Source organism: Hippopotamus amphibius, chromosome 7 (genome assembly GCF_030028045.1).
Source record: "Hippopotamus amphibius kiboko isolate mHipAmp2 chromosome 7, mHipAmp2.hap2, whole genome shotgun sequence".
NCBI lineage: Eukaryota > Metazoa > Chordata > Mammalia > Artiodactyla > Hippopotamidae > Hippopotamus > Hippopotamus amphibius.
This window is the reverse complement of record NC_080192.1, coordinates 100,429,259-100,452,310: the sequence shown is the minus strand read 5'-3', so window position 1 is coordinate 100,452,310 and position 23,052 is coordinate 100,429,259. Positions and strand designations below refer to the sequence as shown.

Sequence of the window (23,052 nt, the reverse complement as noted above, 5' to 3'; positions counted from 1 at the left end):
AAGCTGGCAAAAAAAGAAAGTCTACAGAATAGAAGGTATTACTCATATGCGGGAAGAAATTAAGGAAATTTTTTAAAAATACAAGAAACCAAAATGGGGAGAGGAAATTTTAAACTAAACTATAACCAATAAAGCTATGTTAAAAACTGTAATTGCTCTACCATTAGCTTTTCAGTGAAAAATATTTATGTAGTCATAAAAAAATTAAACTGCTTACTAATTATAATTTTTAGAATTCAGCAATAGACAAAGCTAGCAGACTTAATTATAGTTACAGAAACTAATGTAAATATATTTGATCATTGCAATTTTAAAAAGACAACAAAACTGTGAAGTAGAAAGGAGAAAGATATGAGGAGGAAGATTAGAAACATTAAATTTTGTAATTGCTAATTTGAGAGTAAGAGATACCATCTTTAATTGAACAGACATGAAAGAAGTTTAAGAAATATTAAAGCTAATAGAATAAGAGAATAGTGATGAAGGGAGAGAGAAGGTAGTATATGAACTAAATCCATTTTTATTACAGTAGTTAATCCGTATGTAATTCTTATAAATCAAGCAATGCTGAATACAGGTATATTTTTTGCAAATATGGAAGTTCCTTGTAAACATGACTATTTCAGAGTGTTTGTCTCAAAGAATAAGACCAGGGATGGGAAATGGTGTGGAAAAAGCCTGCTGCTTTTCATTATAAGCCCTAAGTAGTTTAGAAACACGATGAATATATACACAGACAGAGAACAAGAAGGAATAGGAAGAGAGAAGGAACAACTAAATTACCAACTAGTACTTTTCATACTTCTCATTGCTGCTTGCCATCAACATGTTCAAGATCACTATGGAACAACTGTAAAATAAGACAGGAATAAACTAAAGTTCTAGTCTTTTGTTTGCAATCACACAGAAGATTATGATCTTTCCACAAAGTTTAAGATGTAGAAATAATACATTAGAGAAAAACAGGTTCATACTCAAAATATTGCCTTGAAGTCAAAAGGATCATAAGGTTTATTTTGTTAAGCTTTTAAGACATAATTCAAACTTTTAAAAAATTATAACTTCAGGTTAATCTCAGCATGGTCATTTAAAATTAAACATTTTACCCATGTTGATTCCTGTCTATTTGGGGAAAGAAGGAGAAAACTGTGATTATTATCACGTTTGGCACATGTGACCTAGATTGGCAAATGTCCTCTAGTATTTATTTTCAGCTTCTTCTTCTTGGTAGAAGGATCCCTGCCACCACAGCACTCCCAGCTAAACTGAGTTTTAGCTGGGTACACTCCATCCAGCTAGCAACCCTTGCCGCTGTCCCTAGGTATCAGCATATCACTAAATTTTGGCCAATGTACTACAAGCAGAAGTGATATGTGCACCTATTAGATCATTTATAACAAAATTGTGGCTGCCACTCCCCCTCCCCCTCCCAGTAGAGTAGAACTTAGGTCGACATGACCCAGCAAAGACCATGCAGACAAGAACAACCTCTTAGAGTGGCTTGACCAATAGAACTTTCTGCGATGATGGAGGTATTCTATATCTGCTCTGTCCAGAACAGTAGCCACTAACCATGTGTAGCTATTGAGGACTTAAAATGTAGCTAGTGTGAATATTAAGTTTGTAATTTAAGTTAATTTAAATATAAATATCAATAGTCACATGTGGCTAGTAGCTACTATACTGAACAACACAGCCACAGTGGATGGTTGAAAAGCAAAAGAAACCTGGGCTCTTGGATTACCCTGTGACACAAAGCCACCAACTCACTCCTGACCACCTGCCTACCTGTGAACTGTTAAACGAGAGATGAATAAAATTCTATTTTGTCTGAAACATTGAGGATTTGGAGTTCTCTTTGTTAACAGCAGCTCAGCCTGCACCTTAACTAGATAATAAATATTTCTATCTATTCACAATAGAAAAGAATATCAATGTTTGTTCTACAGAAGAGATACTAAAGGGGAAAAAAACAGTAATAAGCTCTTACAAGTAATATTAAAATCAGTTTTCCTTAAAAAAGGGCTATTTTCAAATGTTCTGTTTTATTGGTAAGTTGGATATCTCAAATTAAACAAAATGAAACAATTTCTACTCATGTAAATAATACATTTGGGCAACTTTCATTATTGGAAAGCTCAAATTTTTGAAAAGTTATAAAATCACATTTAAAATTTATATTTAGAAGGAGTTTAGTTAGGTATTTTACTGCTTAGCTAGATATATTCTAAAATTGACTAAGAAATTATAAAAACAGATATAAAATCTAAAGAAATAAAACATTATACTTTTTGCACTTTACTTTGCATTTATCATTTGCTGCTTTTCTTTATAAGTTACTGCTTGCAATAATTAAAATCGCATTAAACTTAAAGAGTTCAGTTTTTTAAATACTGTATTTGAAAGGGATATTAATACTTATGTTTCAGAAAGGTTTTTGTTGTTCTTGATAACAGGTGAATGTTATCAGTACAGAAAAACAGAATGAATGTGCTTTGCATCTCTTGAAATACTGTACTTACTTTGACCAAAAGCATAAGTTACATAGTATTTTTCTTTAAATATCTAGATGCATTTATGTAGTAATAACATCAAAAGGCAGACTGAAGACCTTCATGATTTAATAAAACATCAACGTTTCCATTTCTACTCTCAACTGTTAGCATTAACTACTTCAAAAAACAACCTCCCTAATTAACATTTTTACTTCCTGTCTTTTCTGTACACCAACCTACCCTGCCTTCTGTTAACTAGATTAATCTTCCTAAATACCTTTTTAATCATATCAACCACTTACTCAAAAATATTCAGTGAGTGCCCATCCCCTGCATATAAAGAATCCTTAGCCTCACAGTCAAGACCTGTCAGTCTGGCCCTGATATTAATCCTCTTATGTGAGCAACTGATCCACTCCGAAGTCCAAAAATGAATTGCACATTTCCATCACTACAACACTGCCTCCCCCACTCCCACCCTCTTATGGCTTTCTAATTTCTTTCAAACTTTCCCAATATCCACCTCCTCTAAGAACCTTCCTAAATTATCCATAGCGCAAAAGGACTTCACCTTTCTCAAAACTCTCATACTGCTTCTTTTCATGTAAGTTTTGCCTCCCAGTCAAAGAAGCTTTTTTTAATAAGGAATATGAAAGTTTTATTTAACTATGGATGTGTCAATGCTCTATGTATTATATGAACATAAACAAGCTGCTGTCAGACTGGTTCATATTTACTGATTTACATGTACTTTTAAACAACTAAATGCAAATTCTGTTCACACCAGATACTCTAAACATATTACTAACTTAGAAGGACAATTCTTTCACTATTAAATAATTCGCAGTGATTTGGATATATGTATGAGGTAAAAGCACTCTATAAAGGTAACTTAAAATGAAATTCATACTTTTAACATCTATGTTTTTATGTGTTATACAACAAAATTATCATTACGATTATAATTAAATTATAACACTAATTATATGCTGTGAAACTCATATAGTCAGACTTTTCTGGTGAACTGGTGCCTCAACAACTTTACACTTACTTTACATAAGGAATTATTTTAGTCACATAACTTATGTTTCTTTTCAACCCTTATCACTAAGCATCACTGGTTTCATTTGAAAAATGAAGAATATGTGGCTCTGAGAGGTTATGTAACTTGCCCAAGGTCACAGAGCTGATAAGCCAGAATTAAAGCCCTTGTCTAATTACTGGAGTTAACTTAGTATTAACAAGTATCTCCATTTCTCCCAATATGTTACATAATTCTTTGAAATGCACTGAGAATTACAGAGAATATCACCATCAATGAATTAAGTCCACTTCAAAAATATTGGACTTAATTAAAAATCTAATTTAATACATGTTGACAATCTTTTAGCAGCACAACAAATTAGTAAAACTCAGCTAAACTACCTGAAAGGCCAAATAGTTTCATTCTACTCACTTTGATAAATAATAGACTATCCAAAAAGGACAAAACCATCAGATCACTACCCCGTTTGAACCATTTAAACTCTGAATTATCTAGGACCATGTGATTACTAACATAAACATAAGATAGCCTATAAATAAAGTGGCTATGCATTTCTTTGAAACTGGGACAATTTGAGACTAAAAGAGGCCAAGATAAAAGGCATAAGTGAGGACTATCCTAGGTAAAATGGGACATAAATCAGCTATTCTATAAAGCAAACAAAGCTTTCAACTTCAGGACATTCTTAATACCAAACAGAAAATCGTGTTAAACCCAAAGGATTCTGTTTAATTCTTACTGTTTTAATGAGCCATTCTATAACACAACACAAACAGAAGTTAAGAGAAACCCATCAGGACACTTTTCTGCATCACTCTCCTTTTTAGCCAGGATAACACACAGAATCATCCACAACTTCATCTTACCTTTAGGACCAATTGCTGTTTTTAGTGTTTTTTTACAGAAGTTGAAACAAGTACAGAAATTACAATAATAGCAATCAAACTTAAGGTCAGCTACTAATTCTCAATGTCATTCCTATTAAAAAAAAGTATATGAATGTGGAGGATAAGGAAAGATTTCGATCATATTTTAAACATTTCCATTTTTTCTAACTTAACTTTTTATAAAGCCTGATCCTATAGAATTGATTAGATATGTCAAGTATGTAATTTAAAAACACAGCAAGGTCTTCCTTACCTTAAAAAATCATTTTATTATCGGATTTTACTATTCCACTAACAAATCTACAGGATTACTATTTAAAGTGTAAGTAAAATATAGATATATTGACATGGTCTAGGAATCATGAAGGTTCTGAAAATTCATTTAAATCAATTTGTCATGCAAATCATTATGTGTGAAATTTTAAAAGATATTTTAAATTAAGAAGCTAGACAGCTACTCAAGCAGAGCCTCAAAAGGTAACAACTCTACTATGGGGACAGCACAGTTCAGGTCTCATTTTTAGCTCTGAGGGTCCTCAAACCCAGTATTATCAGTGTGCCAAGTATATCAGGCCTGATTTAAGAATTAAGACACAAAAATAAAACTGAAAGGAGATATTCTTACTTTGCCAGACAGTGCTAGATTAACACTGACAAAATCTTTCTATTTGGCTTCTCACGTTCCACGCAGACAACTTCTCTTCTGCTAACACATTATTTGTAAAGACCATGAAAACAATGATTAGGTTACAGCAGGTATATTCGAATTCAATCATGCATCCTAGTCACTGTAATTAAACTATGAGCTTTCATAAATCTAAGCAACAGATTTCAAAACTATAATTTTTGCACATGGCCAATTTTATCTGTGGTGAGACAGTCACACTTTGAGACTGAAACTAATAAAAACTGTGTCCAAGTACTTGAGGAAACCTTCCTAAAGGCTCCATACCAGAGCCATCCCCATACCACAACTCCAGGGAGCATCATTCATGCCAATGTCTGAGCACTGCTACGCAGCCAGCCTTGGCAAAATACACTCAACTTATATACAAAGCAGGGGATAAAAATATATCTTGAAACTTGTTCTGAGCATTAAGTAAGAACTCTATAAAGTAGCTAGCAGGAAATTATAAATGGAAGTTCCTATACATAATAATCTTAATCTAAGGGGGAGACAAACATTTATATTGTGATGAATGCTATGGTAGAGACATTCATATCCTTACCTTTGACTTTCATCTATTATCTAAGTTAGAGATCTGTTCCTTTTTCTCCCATATCAGAACAATGTGTATAAAGCAAAGCAAAAGTCAGTACTTTCTATTTATCTGTAACATTTATTCCATAAAATATTTTATATACTTGCACTATTTCTCTTATAACTTTGTTGCTAACAGCTTTCAAAAATTCTGTAAGTACATACCACAGTACCTAATTCAAGTTAGAATTAAGTACTACTGGGATCCATCTACTTAAATTCTGACCCTTCCACTACATGTAAGTTCCATGAGGGGTCCTAAGTCTTGCTTGTGTATCTCCACTGCCTTACATTTTAGGCATTCAATAAATAATAAGTCAAAAAAAAATGAATGATTCAAAATCTGATATTTGCATACTCAATGCTTCAACTAATTTTCATTACTGGAGTTCTCCCAGTAATGTCACATCTGCTTAGAAAACTGCCTCAAACTGACTATATCAAAATAACAGAAATAAAACTAGAAGAACATTTCTTCTTCCCTTTCCAAAGCCTTACTATTCTCTAAACACTAAGATCTTAACATTTAAACACCAAAAAACAAGTCAAAATAATTTTTCTCTTTTCTATCACTTTAAATCCAAAGAACGATCAGGTCCCTGACATCAATGCCTCAAGAAAAATCTTCATAATTCAGTAAAATTGTTAAAAGTGCATCTCAATTCATTACTTGTCTTTTCTGTTTCTCCCCTCCATTGTTTTGCTAAATTTTGTAAAAATGATTTTATCCATCCCAAATTCTATTCAGGAATGATAACCCTATCAAATAAAGCATAATTTCATGAATACGCATTAACCAATCCTCAACATCACCATAACAGTACATTTAAAATTATATGTAACATCTATTTCCGGCTAAAATGGAGTACCTTACTACAGTCCAAAACTTTTGCTGAGGACAACTAAAGTAGCCTGACGAAAGGGAAAAGAAAAAAAAAGTTTGAAGGTGTCAAAAAATCGCTAAGGCAACCAGGACTTGAAGGACCGAGGTCCTGAAGAAGCAGGGACAGAGGAGAAGTAAGCCAACACTTCACCATTTTACCCTCAGAATATTTAGCAATTTGAGGCACAGGGCAAGAAAAGGAGGATCCGGGCAAATGGTGCAGGCAAAGAGCTACTGGTAAGTGGCCAAAAACAAACAAACAAACAAACAAACCTGAACTAAACAAAACCAAACCAAAAAAACCACCACCACCACAACAAAACACCCCAGCAGCATTTCTGGCAATCCCATGAGGATAGAGAAATAAAAATAACAGACTTAAAGGGCCAAAATCTGGTGAAAAGGTAAGGTCAGAGACAAGGGCCTTATATTCTGGCAACTTTTCATCAAAATTTTTAATAAATTGCAAGGGATAAGAGGATAAAAAGCCAAGCAGAAAGCCAGTGAAAAACAAAGGCTAATATTCAGGAATCTCATAATGCTGAGGAGAAATTAATTAGAATTTAGAACCCACTAGTGGGAAAAAGTCCCAGTGAACATCCCTAAGCTCTCAGTGGAGAGGACTGAGTCCTCCCTTGGAGGACTACTGGTAAAAGCAAAGTAAACAAGAGGTATATGAAGCACTGCCCAAAATGGAGCCCAGACTCTAACGGAGAGGTAAACTAGCCTTATGAAGACAAAGACCAGAGTTTAGGATTGACCAAGGGAGAAATTCAAATGAACACACTTGGCTCTTGCTTGAAAGCTCTGGAGGGTTATAGCCTAAAAGAGGGAGGGGAGCAATAAGAGCCCTGCGAAAGCTACAACCTACCCTGAACCATTTCAGTCTCTATGGCAACCTGCCCCCAACTTTATTTTCCTAGCAAAGAAAAAAATCCTTTGTAGAAGAAAACATCATCTGGAGCCTCTAAACTTTTTAATACACAATTTCCAACACGCAACAAAAGATTATTAGACACAGCACTGCAGCCTGAATGGCCAAGGGCAAATACTGAAGAACAGCCAAGATGGTGAAAAAAGATGCATTAACTAGTATGCCTACAAATTAAGCCAGTTTCCTCATTTCTCCCCTTTAGCCACCTTTTCTCCAAACAAAAAGCAATCATGTTATTGAGCAGAGACACGGAGATTTAAAGTTTTACATATTTTTTGTTATACAGTACTCAATTTTGTATTGATTCAATTGTGTACATAAAGAAAAACCCTTAGCCTGTTCTGCTAAAAGAACGTCTAGGCCTTAGTATTTACCCAACGGAGTTGAAAGATAACATCCACGTGAAAAAACTGCACATAGATGTTTACAGCAGCTTTATTCCTAACTGCCAAAACTTGGAAGGAACCAAGATAAAATGTCCTTCAGTAGGTGAATGGATAAACTGTGGTTCACTCAGACGATGAAATATTATTCAGTGCTAAAAACAAATGAGCTAATGAGCCATGAAAAGACTGAGAGGAAATTTAAATACATACTACTAAGTAAAATATGCCAATCTGAAAAGGCTTCATAATGTATGATTCCAAGCATATGATATTCTGGAAAAGGCAGAACTATAGAGACAGTAAAAAGAGTAGTGGTTGCCAGGGGTCAGAGGAGAGGGAGGGATGAACAGGTAGAGCATAAAGCATTTTTAGGGCAGTGAAACTACTTTGCACAACGTTATAATAGCAGATACATGTCTTTATACATCTGTCCAAAACCATAACACGTACATCATTAAGAATAAATCCTAATGTAAACTATGGTTTTGGGGTGATAACAATGTGTCAATGTAGCTTCATCCACGGTAACAAATGTACCACTCTGATTGGGGATGCTGATAATGGTGGAGTCTATGCGTGTATTTGGGGGCAGAAAGTATGTGGGAAATCTCTGCACCCTCCTCTTAATTCTGCTATGACCCTAAAACCACTCTAAAAGAGGTCAACAGAGGTCGTGATGTTCAAGGCTTAACTGTATTGTATATTCAAAAGTTGCTAAGAGAGTAAACCTTCAAAGTTGTCATCACAAGAAAAAAATATGTTAACTATGTACTTATGGATGTTGACTAGACTTCTGTGACGATCATTTCATAATACATACACATACTGAATCATTATGTTGCATATCTGAAACTAATATAATGTTATATGTCAATTACTATCTCAATAAAAAATACTAAAGGGAATTCTTCAGTCAGGAGGAAAATTATTCTAGACAGGATAGAAATGCAGTAAGAAAGGAAGAACATGGGGAGAAATAATTGTGTGTATATGTATAAAGACACTGACTTTAAAAATAATAACGCTTGTCAAATTTAAATATAGAATTAAAATGCATTATAACAGTAACAAGGGGGAGAAAATGCATCAAAGAGTTTTAGATCCTCATAGTATAAGAAAACTGGTAAAGATAACAATGTTTATTTTGCTGTGTATATGTTGTAATCTCTAAGGTAACCTCTAAAGTAATAAAAGTATACCTAACAAGTTAATAGAAAGAAAAATAATAAAAATTGTAATTCAAATAAAGGCAGATGAAGAGAAAAAACACAAAATATGTGAGACAAAGAGAGAACATATAGCAAGATAGTAGATATAAAACTAAATATATTGGGTGATGTCAGTGAAAACAGCAGTCAGAAGTTCCTAAAATTCTCCCCTCCATATAATAGCAACAAGAAAACCAACACAAAAAAACTGTCAGCAAAAAAAGGCAAATATGTGAGGTGATGAATATGTTAACACAACTGTGGCGCTCCTTTCACAATGTATAGGTATACCAAATCACACTGTACACTTTGAATATGTTAAAATTTTACTTGTCAATTATATCTCACTAAAACTAAAAGAAAAAAGAAAAAGAAAATAACATTATACATTCAGTGAAAATATGGTAACATCTTCATTTACCATGTACATAAAAATACTATTTTTTCCAAATTATATTTAGAATTTTACCCTGTAGGTCAATTTTTTTTATGATGATATACCTTTGATTCATAGCCACAATAAGGAACAGCTACTCTAACTATGAGACACTTTTGACTAAAAACAGGTATGAAATAAATTGCTAAAACTGCAAATATATTAAATTGAAATGTGTGAGAGAGGCATTTCTAAAACATTTTAAAATAGACATACTTATCCCAACCAAGAGTTCCTATCTCTTCTATAAGGCTTGAGTAGAACTGGGGAGGAGGAGGTAGCACATATAGCTCTTTTTTATTCTTTAAAGCAACTTCCTGTTTAAAAGAAAAAACATGAATCAGCTGTGGAATGCTACACAATGAATTATTAGTACCTGCTAAAAAAACACAATTTTGTAATCTTCTTTGCACCTAACTAAAGTGTTCATTATTTTTATAGAAAATCCAGCTGAATGAGTCCCCTTCTCATAAAAAAAAGACATGAAAAGCGTAAAGGACTGTACTGAAGCTCATGTAAAAATGTCAATTATTATACCACACAAACTAAAGACTTTAATATTCTCCTAGACCATCATGCCTATCAGACAAAAAAATTCACACACACACACACACAAACCCTCATTCTCAGGCTTCACTATTTTTTTATTCCTGTTGATATAAAGAAACATGTACCTTTAAAGCAAAGCCTGAACTCTATGTACACTGCCTAGACTGATATATTTGTACACCATTGTGAATCACATTCTTACAAACAAAATCCCTTCATTATCACAATAAATACTTACCTGTTAATTTCTCTCACTGACTTACACGTTCTATTACTCCCAGACCAGCTAAGTGTTTTGCCATCTATCTGGCTAGATCACAGCTCCTTTCCCTGCTAAGCCTACCTATGATATCTTTAAGATGGTTTATGTTCCCCCAAACAAAACTAAAATTTACATTTTTACAAGCAATACAAACATCATTAGGGTTGCTGAGGCTGAAAATTACCAATTACTTCAAAGGTGCTAACCTAGACAAATATCTTATTTGGAAAGTAAAAATAAATGTATCTATGAACTATACAGATATTCATATGGTCTGGATTATCAAAAGGTATTATAAAAAGTAAAGAAATAAATTTTTAAAAAACCAGATATAATAACAAAACCAGATGGGAACAAGTATAAAAATTATAAATATTTCTGATAACCCTAATAAAAAGTATAAAATTTTATTCATTTAAGTATATGTTTAATTTATTAGTCCTTATCCTTTTTTTTTTTTAAACAAGGATAGGAGACTATTAAATTGAGGTAACACCAGAAAGAGTAGATTTTTACAAAAGAGCATTTCAAAATCCGGACTATTTACTGAAACTACTTTAATACAGTTCTAAGTCTGCCTTAGGATAAAAACAAACAAACAAACCAAACTGTGAAAGCAGGTTCCTAAAGCCCAGAATGTCAATGTGAATTAAAAGGGAAGCTCCTAGGAGACAAAAAGTATACTCCTTTTTATAAACTAAATACTTAACGTTGTATATAAATAGCCTGATGGTCCACAAAAATAAATTTGTACTATTAAGATTATCCTCTGTTACTAATACTACTACTGATAATGTCACTATAGTTCCTGTACTTATGTAATAACTACAGAGTATTTCTTTGGACATATTTTTAAATTCAAAAATATTAGTTACTGCTATTCATATATACTGAAGGTAAAAATAAACTTGAATAATAAAAATGGACTTTAACCCTAGGTTTATGACATTTGTAAACTCTGCCTTCTACCTTGGGTCAGACAAGTTATTCCTATTCTAGAACCATAACAGAGAAAAGGGTAAAAGCAGAGAAGCAAAGTGTTCTTTGTGGACAAGGAAGCAAAGATACACAGTAAAAAGAACACAGGCTTTACAAACAGAGGTTTTAAATCCTAACTTTACACATTTCCAAGTTTTGAGGCCTTAGGCACTTAGTGACTCAGCCATAAAAAAATAAAATAATGTACCTTGTTGAGTTATTTTAAAACATAATTGTTCATTTATCAAATATATACCAAACTCCTACCATATACCTAGGTATTACAAGGAAACTCCATGAGAGGTTTAACAAGATTTCCTGAAATAAGTTCAACAGCTACCAATTTCATTTGGCAACATTCTCAATACTTTCACCAGTGATTATATCAAATGAATCCTATTACTAACAATACAACCCAATAAATAAACTAATAATTCTTACATTTTTAGGTACACTGCTAATATCACCAACTCTGCCCATAATTTCTTTAGAAAGCTAAAGTATAGGATCTCATTTTACTCAGAAATGCAAATAAACGTACTAAACAGACTATTGTGAAATGAAGATCAATCTCCAATTATTTTAAGCTGGGAATTTTTTTTTAATAAATTTATTTTTTGGCTGCATTGGGTCTTCATTGCTATGCATGGGCTTTCTCTAGTTGCGGTGAGCAGGGGCTACTCTTCATTACAGTGCATGGGCTTCTCATTGCAGTGGCTTCTCTTGTTGAGGAGCAGGGGCTCTAGGTGTGTGGCTTCAGTACTTGTGACACGCGGGCTCTAGAGCACAGGCTCAGTAGTTGTGGCACATGGGCTTAGTTGCTCCACAGCATGTGGAAGATCTCGGGCCAGGGATCGAATCCGTGTCCCCTGCAATGGCAGGTGGATTCTTAACCACTGCACCACAAGGAAAGTCCCCACTAATGAGTATTTCTTCAAAATTAAATGGTAAATAGATCTTAAAGTTAGCTTCAGTAGTAAAGCTTAATAGGCCACAGTATATACAGTTTTTACTCTGGTTCCCTTAGTCCTATTTGTATAGATTATCAAAATCATGATAAAAAGACAAAAGAAACTTTTCAAACTTTTGTCCAATGTCAAGGAGATGTAAACCAAAATATGCTTCACATCTTCACCTTATCTTTTTTAAGTTTATCATGTTGTGGCCTTTGACAAAATTTATAATGAATTTTGATAATCATTATTAATTAGGGTTTACAAATTTATTAGTCAAAATTTAAACTTCAGAATCTGTTTTTTTTATACTCTTTATTTTGATCCCAAACGTTTCACCAAAGCCCCACCTCAGCAAGTTATGAGGATTAAAAAAGGACCCAAACAGTTTTAGCAAGTAAATAAGCTTTCAATATGTGGTGGCTGCTGCTAACAATAAAAAGGCCTTAACAAGAACCACAAAGGAATACCAAGCTGCTTTCAGCTGATGGTAGCAATATACTGGTCTTGTAGTTTTGTAAAACAAAGAAATATTTTATAGATATGGGAAAAGCATAAGTAAAACATACAAGTAAAAACATAAAATATGAGGATGAGTCAAAAATTATCTGCACTCTGGCTGTAGAATTTATTTTAATTAACTTTTAGAAAAGACAATCATTTTTCAATATAACCTCCTTGCTTTTCAATACATTTTGTTCATCTGTCAACAAGCTTTCACATTCCCTCCTGAAAAATGTCTTAGGCTGAGCTGTGAGCCACGAATGCATGTTGTCTTCATTTCTTCATCAGAAGTGAATCTTTGTCCTTGTAGGGCTGCTTTCAGGGGACCAAACAAGAGAAAGTTCGATGGAGTAAGATCAGGACTCTAGGGCGGATGCTTTAACACCTCAAAATGAAGCTTTTGCAGAGTGTTGACAGTGTGGGCAGAAGTGTGTGGACGTGCATTGTCATGCAAGATCACAACATCCCTGGAGAGCAGTCCTCTGCGTTTAATCCAAAGTTTAGGCTTCAGTTCTTCAAGGAGCATCTCTATCCATTCATACATACTTCTTCGTGACAAAACACTTTCTCCATAATGCGCACAGTCTTCAACAAATAACGGCACCAGGTAAACCCTCGGACCACAAGAAACAAATCACTGCACGCTGCCCTTCTTTCCTGCAAAGAGCAAGTGGGGCATCCATTTTTGCTCGCACCAGTTACAAATGAACTGATGTAATAACGTTTATACCTGCACAGCAGTGACTGGGGAGACAGTAGCCTTGAACGGAAAGCACTGATAAGACAGTGCGGCCAACAGAAGATTTAATATAACCACAGTGCGGATAATTTTTGATTCACCCTCATAAAAACTATGCTAATATTAGAAATGAAAATTTTCAGATTTAAGAGAAAAGAGATACAAGCATAAAGTCAAAGAAGTAAATTCCCTATGCCAAATTTGAATTGAAAATTTTGAAATGAATTCATGATTATTTTCTTTCTAAGAAGCATTTTTTCCCCAGCTTTGTCCAATGAAAAGGCCTAGAAGTAATAGCAATAAACACTCCAGTTTCAAGATTGTGGCATCCAGATACCATTTTCTACAAAGAAACCATAGCTCTTTGGAAAAATGGGATGAGTTAATGAAACTGGGGCAATTGATATCATAAAGCAAAGTTTGGGTTGTGTTAAAAGAACTCAGGAGCCAACATGAAGGGGCTTTCACTGACAGAAAATGGTATAATTTAAGCACTGAAAAGAATAATGATTGCAATGGACTAAAGCTAATCAAATATTTAAAAACCCATGGGTTGATAATAATACTAAAAAAAAATCATTAGTTCCCTTCCAGTTGCTAGGCACCAACTTATTATTCTAAAAATTGATTTTTTAAAGACAGGAAAAAAAAACAAGCACTTACCCTATCTCTCCAGCATGAGCTACACCTCAAACTAAACAAATAACTGATGAGGGGAAGTTCTTCTCTGTAAAAGACTTTCAGCTAATAAATGAAGATGATGGATTTTTAAAAATCACCATTTGCAACCCCTAATGAAACAGTGGATGCAGCCAATAACCATCATTGGAAGCTAAAATCATTAGGTGATAGGCTCATGGGAAACTTTATATTGGATGGATTTAAAGCTATTGATCAATCTTAACTCTACTAAATGAGGAACTATCAGACACCATGTACCTCCTGATGCAGAGTACGTACAGAGCACAAAGTATTCTTACCAGAACAAATGAACCCAATTCTATTGAGACTCCTAGATCTAACTGCCAGATTAAATGAAAGGTAGATGTATATGTTAAAAGATACCATGAATATCTAATAAACCAAATCCAGAATGTATAAAATTTTATAGCACACATAATCTGGCTTATTCAATGAGTAGATGGCATGAGGAAAGAAACAAAAAAAAAATGGTGAGGGGAAGAGGAGATGCTGCTGTAGGAGGTACTTAAGAAACTTAGACATACCAACTAAATATAATGTATGGACCTTGTTTGCATACTGATACAAACAAAGCAACTATAAAGAATTAGCACTAACTTTATTGGGGTTATAATAGCATACTTTAAAAGAGACAAAAAAACACTTAAGTGTAAGAAGTATACTGACATATGAAGAAATGGATACAAAGTTCAGGGTTTCTTTTAAAATGCTCCAGTCCCTTTCTCCTAAAACAACAGGGGAAGAAATATGATTGGCAAAACTGTGAAATTAGGTCATAAGCTCATGGGTATTTACTGTAGTCTTCCCTTTTCTGTTAATCAAGTATTTTATGCATAGTTAACTGAATAACCAATTATTATATGTAACTGTATATATGTAATGAAACCTAACAAATTTTTCAGAATTCTGTAGTTGTATGTAAAATTTACACATTGTATTATATCTTTATGTGTGACTTTTTAATCTCTCTGTAGATGTTACATTCTCTAACAGACCAGAAGTACATTTTATTTCTTCATTACCAGTCCAAGACTAGTGTCAAGCACCCAGTTTAGGATACAATCAAATTGGTTCTTACACATAGTTCTATTCCTCATGCAGTTCCAGAAAAGCACCATCCACATTTACACATAGAGTAAAATAAAACATTAAATGACTGGGAGTTGAGAAGTTTTAAATTCTAATCATGTTAGTTTTTAAAGGAATTATAAAAACATTCAAGATTTACAGAATACAGTGACAGTGTTAGAAAACAAATTCTTACCAAAACCATCTTCAACTCCATCATAAAGCTCACTAGATCAGGAGAGTGCTGCATTCTCTAAATCAAAACAACATTTCCAATTAATTTCATGTGTACAATGAATATTCCATGCACTGAATCAGAAATGATATCCAACTCCATGTGAATATGAAAAAAAAAAGTCAGCTATATCTACATCCTAGAAGTATAAAAAGTGAAGTATTGGTCATCAACCCTACTATTCCTATCAATTTCATTCTTAAAGAATAATTAAGGCCTTCAAGTCTATTTTGGTGAGATATACTGAATTATGTAAGAATGTCACTTAAAATCTCACACATTCCTCTATTTCTTCAGCACTGACTACTGTCAAGTTTAGCAAATCTAGCATACCGCAGCACTATTTAAAAAAAAAAAAAAAAAGAGTATGAATGGAATGTCAAGAGGAGTATAAGATATAAAAATCAGGAAATCTATACAATTAAAATCTAGTCAGAGCAATTAATTAACAACTAATCAATAATACTGTCTATTTTAATATTTCTCCTTGATGTTAAAGACAACCTTTAATTGTTAATTCTGTCCTTTCAAAACTAACCCATATTAATTCAAAAGGAGTCAATCTTTCAATAAGATAAAACAGTTAAAATGGCAAAAAAGAAATAATGTCTGAAGTAGAATGAATATTAAAGTGTCATGGCTCCATTTCCTAGAAATCTTTGATTCTTAAAATAAAATTATTATAGAATAAAAAAGCAAAAAAATTCTCAGTTAAAATTGCTTTCTTAGACAAATCTCTACATCATTTCTCTACTTGAAATCAAAATGCTATTTTTGTTACTTTTTCTGGTGCACTACCCTACCACCACACAGTTCTGAAGTTGATATATAAATTTCTGTTTTTAGATGAGAAAAATAATAATCTAAGACTTCAACAATAAATGAGAATATGATTCACACCCTAACATACCTTTGTATGGGCACATAATTTGGAACAAATCTTTGACTTTCCCTTCTTCTATACAATATTTCCCCCATAGTTTACTAGAGATGAGTAATAAAATATACCAAAAGTGTGCAAACGACAGCTCAGAGGCTAAATCCAGCCCAATAGCTGTTTTTTAAAATAGAGTTGTAATGAAATACAGCCACGCCTATTCATTTACCTCTTGTCAAGGCTACTTTGTTGCTACAAGGGCAGAGTTGAGTAGTTATGACCAAGATCTTAGGGTCCACAAAACCTGAAAAATTTACTATCCAGTCCTTCACAGGAAAAAGATTGCTGACCACCCAACCTACATTTTCTAAAGTTAAAAATGATACAAGAGAAGAATAGTAATAGTCACATGGACTTTGGAATAAAACAAAGACAAACTAATATTGGGTTCTACATGACCAACTGGAGGGCAAGGAGGAGACAAGTAATTGGACTTTTTAAGGAACTCTCTTGGTGAATTGGTGGAGAAAAACATAGATATTATTCTTAGTCTTCATTAACAGTTTTTCTTCTAGCTATTTAGATATCTCGTTAGATTCATTTCTTAAACTTTAGCATACAATACAGTCTCACTGGATGGGGAAGGAGCAATGGAAAGAAAATGGAGAGAAATAATTTAAACACCCCCTTAAAAATCTGCTGTAATTATACTACCAGCAATGACAGCCTACATTCTACAAATCAAATAGTTTATTTCCTATATTTCTTTGTGGTTCAGTACTGCTTTAAGTGAGAGCAACTGTCACTGTAAGTTTCATAGATAATAACCTGCTTTAAGATAAGAGAAAATATAGGAAATCAAGAAAAATATACAAATGAATAAAGCATTAAAAGAAAGACAGTTCTACTTATATTTTCCTAAAAGAGTCATTTCATTATTTTCAGTTGCTTCAGTAATTGATTTTGTTTGTTTGTTTCTCTAATCTTTAAAGGAATTTTCAGGTAGAGGAAACTAAGCATTGAGAATAACTGAATTGGGGTGTAGAGGTGGATAAAGTGGGTGAAGGATGTCAAAAGTACAAATTTAAAGTTACAAAGTTTTAAAAAAAATAAAGAATAACTAAATAAATCCTGCCTATATCTCACCCATGCTGCCTTTACATCTATTCTCATTACATATGCATGCATGATCCTAAGTGATTTCCACCCCACCTTTTCTGTTGCTAATCTTGAACTACAATCGCATTTTGGCCACAGATATCCTACAACTCCTAAATGGGTCCTGGGATTTTTTGGCACCACCACTATTCAGGTGGATAGGGTGCATGCATTTGAAGACCCTAGAATCTCGAGGATGGAAATAAAGTTTCGACACAAATGCTGCCTGGAGATGTGCTGAGGATTCTGAGACATGAAACATTTTATATAAAATATGGATCCTTAAAATATTTGATGAATATTTTAATAGAGATGAAACCTACAGAATTCAGCAACTACTAAACCAGTCTGTTACAACACTTTGCAAAATAGGTTTTTAAAAAAGAGTATATTTAGTAACTTCTACCCTCACTTAAAACAAACCTTTTAAAGGACTTACCTGTTGTACTACATGATGATATCCATTAAGTACTGTTCTCAGCTGCCAACTACATAATAATCTAAAATTTTAAAGGAACAAAATGGTTTGTTCATTACTCAGAATTAAAAGGAAAAAACTTATTTGTATGCTAACTCAAACATGTACATACATAGAAAACAATGACATAAACATAATTCTGACCAGTTAATAAAATTTTTACCACTGGTACTGTTGAAAGTCATGTCTTCCAACTGTCGGTACTGATTTTATTTCAAAACATAAATGACTGCAATCAGCAAATGAAATGCAAACAAAACAGTACATTTTTAAAAAAATTTTTAACATATCCAAAGCAAAATTTTCTTGAATTGGATTCTTCACCAAGGTAGGTTAAATAAAATCAACAGTTTTGATCATAATATATAGACCTTATATTTGAGAAAGCATACGTAGCAATCTAATCTTCTCTAAATTCCAGATTAAGGACACAGATTAATTTATCACTACTTGTACAATTAAAATTATCCACTTAGCTACTATAAATTCATCTATCTACTGGCTCACCGCAGCTGCGCTCTCACTATTGCTAGGTAAGTAACTCCTCTAGGAATTGCTTTCACTTACCTAGAAGTAGAAAGACTCTCTGAGTTTTCCCAACCATGGTCTTTTCAAACCATCATGACTCTCCATTTTTGGTCTGCTAACCCTCATTCCCATTGCTATCTCCTAATATAGAGGCAGAGTAGCTCATTCAACTACCCATGGGAAACCCCTTCTTCAAATGTACTTTCCACCCCTTGCCACCAACTCAATCACATCAATTCACTAATTATCCCTTTACTGTAGTACCCTTATTTTCTGCTAGTTTTTTTTCCCTCCATAATATTAACTTGTTTAAGCAAATCTTATTAAAAAAAAAAAAATTATAACTCTTCCTTGACTGCACACCCTTCTCTAGCCACTCCTCTTCTGCAAAGCAGTTTATACTGTTTACATTTCCTTTCTACCCACTTACCCACTTCAAAAACCTCAATACAAGCTGGCTTCAACCACTACATGAAACCTATGCAATCTACCCTGATCCCTTTGCAACACTAAGCGCTGTTAACCGTTCCCCTTTTAAGTCTTTCTTTGGCTTCAGAGACAACTGTCTAGGTTTTTCCTATTACTTCTCTGGTCAATCCTTTGTCTTTTTCCAAGGTCCTCTTTATTTTCCAGTCCTTTAACATGATCATGCCCTCAAGATTTTGTCACTGGCTTTCTCTTTTCACTCTATCCAGGCAGGCACTAGAAAGTCTGTTCATATTCATGGCGTCAAATCCCATGCTTACTGTGACTTCTACATACATTTCCATTCCAAGTTCCATGCTCAAGTTCCACACCAAAACACTACTACCTACTAAAAATCTCCTCTTGATATTTCACATCTGGTATGTCTCAAGCAATTCCTCTTCTGTTGCTACTTCTTCCATCTGTGACCTCGGTCTCTAGCTCAGAGATTTGAGTCTTATCTCCCACTTCTAATGAGTCACAAAATCCTGTCAGTTTTACTCATAACTATCTCTGGATTCTTCCTCCCTTCCTACCCTCAGAGATATTTTGGAGCAGAAATGAGATTTTAGGCACTACCTAAATCTCTAGCCTCAGTCTTGACATTCCTTGAAGGACTATACACACCAACAGCCCATGATGACACCTAATTTCTATCAGGAAAGAACTGATAACGTGGGTCTTCCCATGACTGAGCATACACATAATTAACATCAGTCAAAAGTCGGAAACAAAGTTTTCTAATTCTTCTGTATTCTCCAAATGTTCTCATTTGGTGTTTACTGCTTTAAATAAAAAATAAATATATTAGAGACCGTGTTACCATCGAAAAGCACTTCAACATCAGTGCTTGTAAATGCTTACCATTTACGAAGCACACTGATGTGGAAAAATCAGAAATGCTTCCGGTTAACTGATTAATAAGCATTTTAGGCAGAACCCTAACGACTAGAATCAGCTTATACCAGGATTAAAGACTGCCCATCCCACCGAGATACATGTACAGTATATAACCAAACAACACATCACCTTGCATTCCTCAGTTGTAAATCTCTGGGCAGCAATATTCTAAGGTGGAAATCTCTTCCCTGTGGAAAATATTAAGAAGGTTCACTCAAATTTTCATCTTTCACTTAAAAAGAAGTCAAACAGAATCACATAAAAAAGGAAACATTTTCCTTAATTTTCTAAAAGGTATCAACTTTATCCAAATACTTGCTAAAATATAAGCAACAGAATAGTGCATTTCAGGGAAAATAGCTCAAAAACGTCTCTCAGAAACTTTGTGATTATTGGGTAATCAAAACACTAAGACAGGATTTTGTTTTTAAAGAAAAAGTTACTCAAATAAGAAATACTAAGAAACTGTTAATGTAGGCATAAAGGAGAAATTTAAACGTTATTTCTCAGGAAATAAATTTAAGAAAAAGGAAATTCCTTCAAATTGCTTTGTGTACAGAAGAAAAAATCATAATGTAAAGTAAGAATATAATAATTATAGGCTTCATATTTGTAATTTTCCACATTTTAATAAAGTGAAAACATATTTAAACAATCTAAACATATAGAGAAATATTTTCATAGACCAGAATATATTTAATTCTCCTACACTCACAAACCTTTAATAAATAAAATCCCTAAAATATTGTTACTTATTTTAATTTAAATATTCATTAACTGTACATTTGAAAAGACCAAATTTTACTCAAGAGTCTAAGGAAAGAAGGACAGTTCTCTGAGAAATATATTCAGTTTTACTTTCTTGAGAAAGTGAATGGGTAAGCAGCTTAAACTTTGTACCTTAAATAGGATAATACACATGACATCTGAGCAAAGGTAAGCAGAAAAAGACAAACAGAAATATAATCTTTTACTCCAACAGTATAAAATGGAAAAGAGTAATAAAATTCTTGAAAAACAATTACCACGAGAATTTTAGCAGAGTCTCCCTCAAAGCAGTTTCAAAAATAGAGGAACACAATTAAATGTACCCCATAACCTTTACTTTCATGGTAATATTGCAGTTCTGACTTTCATTACATTTAAATGTCTTTTAAAAAAATGAAACAAAATGTACTACTGACCTTTTCAAAAGGTCAAGTAACAATAATTCACTATTTCATTAAAGCACTAAAAGGTATTATGTAGTAACTTTAACCTAACTTTATAGACATCCCACACATAGGTGTAAGAACAATCCGGAATTCAAAGTTTACATGAAAAACAGTAAAACTATTCTACTGATCTGTTATGTGAAAGAATACAATTCCAAAGTCCCTTATTTGCAAAATCTAACCATTTTAAAAGGTCAAATGCCATGTCACATACCTAATACTTTTCTGATTCAAGAAAAGGTCCAAAATTATCTTTTTTTTAGTTAAACCATAGAAAAAATGTTAATTGCTCTCATGAAGCAGATTTTTCAGACTTACAGGGAACAAAAGTACTGACAGTTACCTAAATCTGAATCTCTAAATATCATTCCAAAAAACCATATACGTCAAGATTAAGAACAAATAGAACCAAAAAATCCCATGTCTTAGGCAGAATCAGAAGAAAGAGAACACTATAAACTTCAAAATTCCCACATCAAGTCTTTTAGAGAGCTAGGAGGGTCAGGAAAAAAAAATAATGCATGGAAGACAAGAGGGGACTGGACTATGTTCAAAAAATAATAAAGACTTCTAGTAAATCAGAACACTCACTACAGGGAGGGGACTTATTATCACAAAATCAAGGATCTCATCTTGGATAAGAAATGTAGGAGTAGAAGATGGTAAAAGAACTATCCTTTGGAAACTGGGCGTTAGGAGAAAAAGTACCAACCATGGTAGACTTAGGATCTTATATGACAAAATAAAAACAGTCAACTCTTCCTTCAACACTACCAAAAAAAAATTTATCCACTATGTAAACTGCACTTTGCAGACAGAAGAGGGTAATCTTTTGTTGTTGTTGTTTTTGGGGTTTTTTTTGTTTTTATTTTTTGGCTGCATTGGGCCTTTGTTGCTGCACGTGGGCTTTCTCTAGTGGTGGAAAGTGGGGGCTACTGTTTGTTGCTGTGTGTGGGCTTCTCATTGTGGCAGCTTCTCTTGTTGAGGAGCACTGGCTCTAGGCACGTGAGCTTCAGTAGTTGTAGTGCATGGGCTCAGTAGTTGTGGCTCGTGGGCTCTAGAGTGCAGGCTCAGTAGTTGTGGTGCACAGGCTTAGATGCTCCGCTGCATGTGGGATCTTCCTGGCCCAGGGCTTGAACCCGTGTCCCCTGCATTGGCATGCAGATTCTTAGCCCCTGTGCCACCAGGGAAGTCCCAGAAGAGGGTATTTTTGAATCAGAAATTTAAAAAACTATTGCAAACAGCCAACGATTCACAAACACAAAGTTAATGTCTCCATCAAAGCTAAGCTACTATGAGACAAAAACAAAGTAAGAGAATCGAAACATTTCATGTAACGACAATCCTCAATGCAAACAAAAAACTACAGGGCATAAACAAACTACAATACTGAAGTATATATTATTTTCATGAGCATCTGCAACAGGATTCAGAAATTTTAAAACCAAAGAACAGAAATTGGGGGAAAAAAAGACAAAATGTTAAAAGGGAAAGATAAATAGCTATTCGAAGAAGAAAAGAGTAAAATGAAAACTTCATAAGAGACAAAAAGGCAAGAAAATTACCAAATGAGAAAAAATTAAAGACCACCTGAGAAAACCAGTTGAAGTGGAACATAAGCAAAGAAAATCCAATATACAAAGAATTGGAGACCCTGAAAAGGAAAAATAGTAGAAAGTAACATTTAAAATTATAATCCAAGTATACTTCCTAGAAATTTACATATTGGAAAGGACAAATGGACACGTGAGAAATGTGACTCAAAACCACCCACTCTGAGATACATCTTAGTATACGACTTTAAAAGTAAGAGGAAAAGTCTACAGCTTCTAAGAAAAAGATAAAATAACATATGGGAAACAGAATAACATTGGCATCAGACATCTTAAAGCAAGATTTTTTTTGTA

The 23,052-nt window shown here is 33.6% G+C and overlaps 1 protein-coding gene across 3 annotated transcripts in view; it reads right to left on the bottom strand.

The window, feature by feature from the left end:
* FANCL (FA complementation group L) overlaps window positions 1-23,052 on the bottom strand; it is a 94,476-nt gene that overhangs the window by 63,488 nt on the left and 7,936 nt on the right. For all 3 annotated transcript variants that reach the window (XM_057740642.1, XM_057740640.1, XM_057740641.1), the window contains exons 2-5: window positions 20,061-20,119; window positions 18,000-18,060; window positions 15,487-15,543; window positions 9,752-9,852 (exon numbers count right to left, since the gene is read on the bottom strand). In XM_057740642.1, the coding sequence (XP_057596625.1) occupies window positions 9,752-9,852; window positions 15,487-15,543; window positions 18,000-18,060; window positions 20,061-20,119 (278 nt within the window). The remainder of the gene's footprint in view (window positions 1-9,751; window positions 9,853-15,486; window positions 15,544-17,999; window positions 18,061-20,060; window positions 20,120-23,052) is intronic.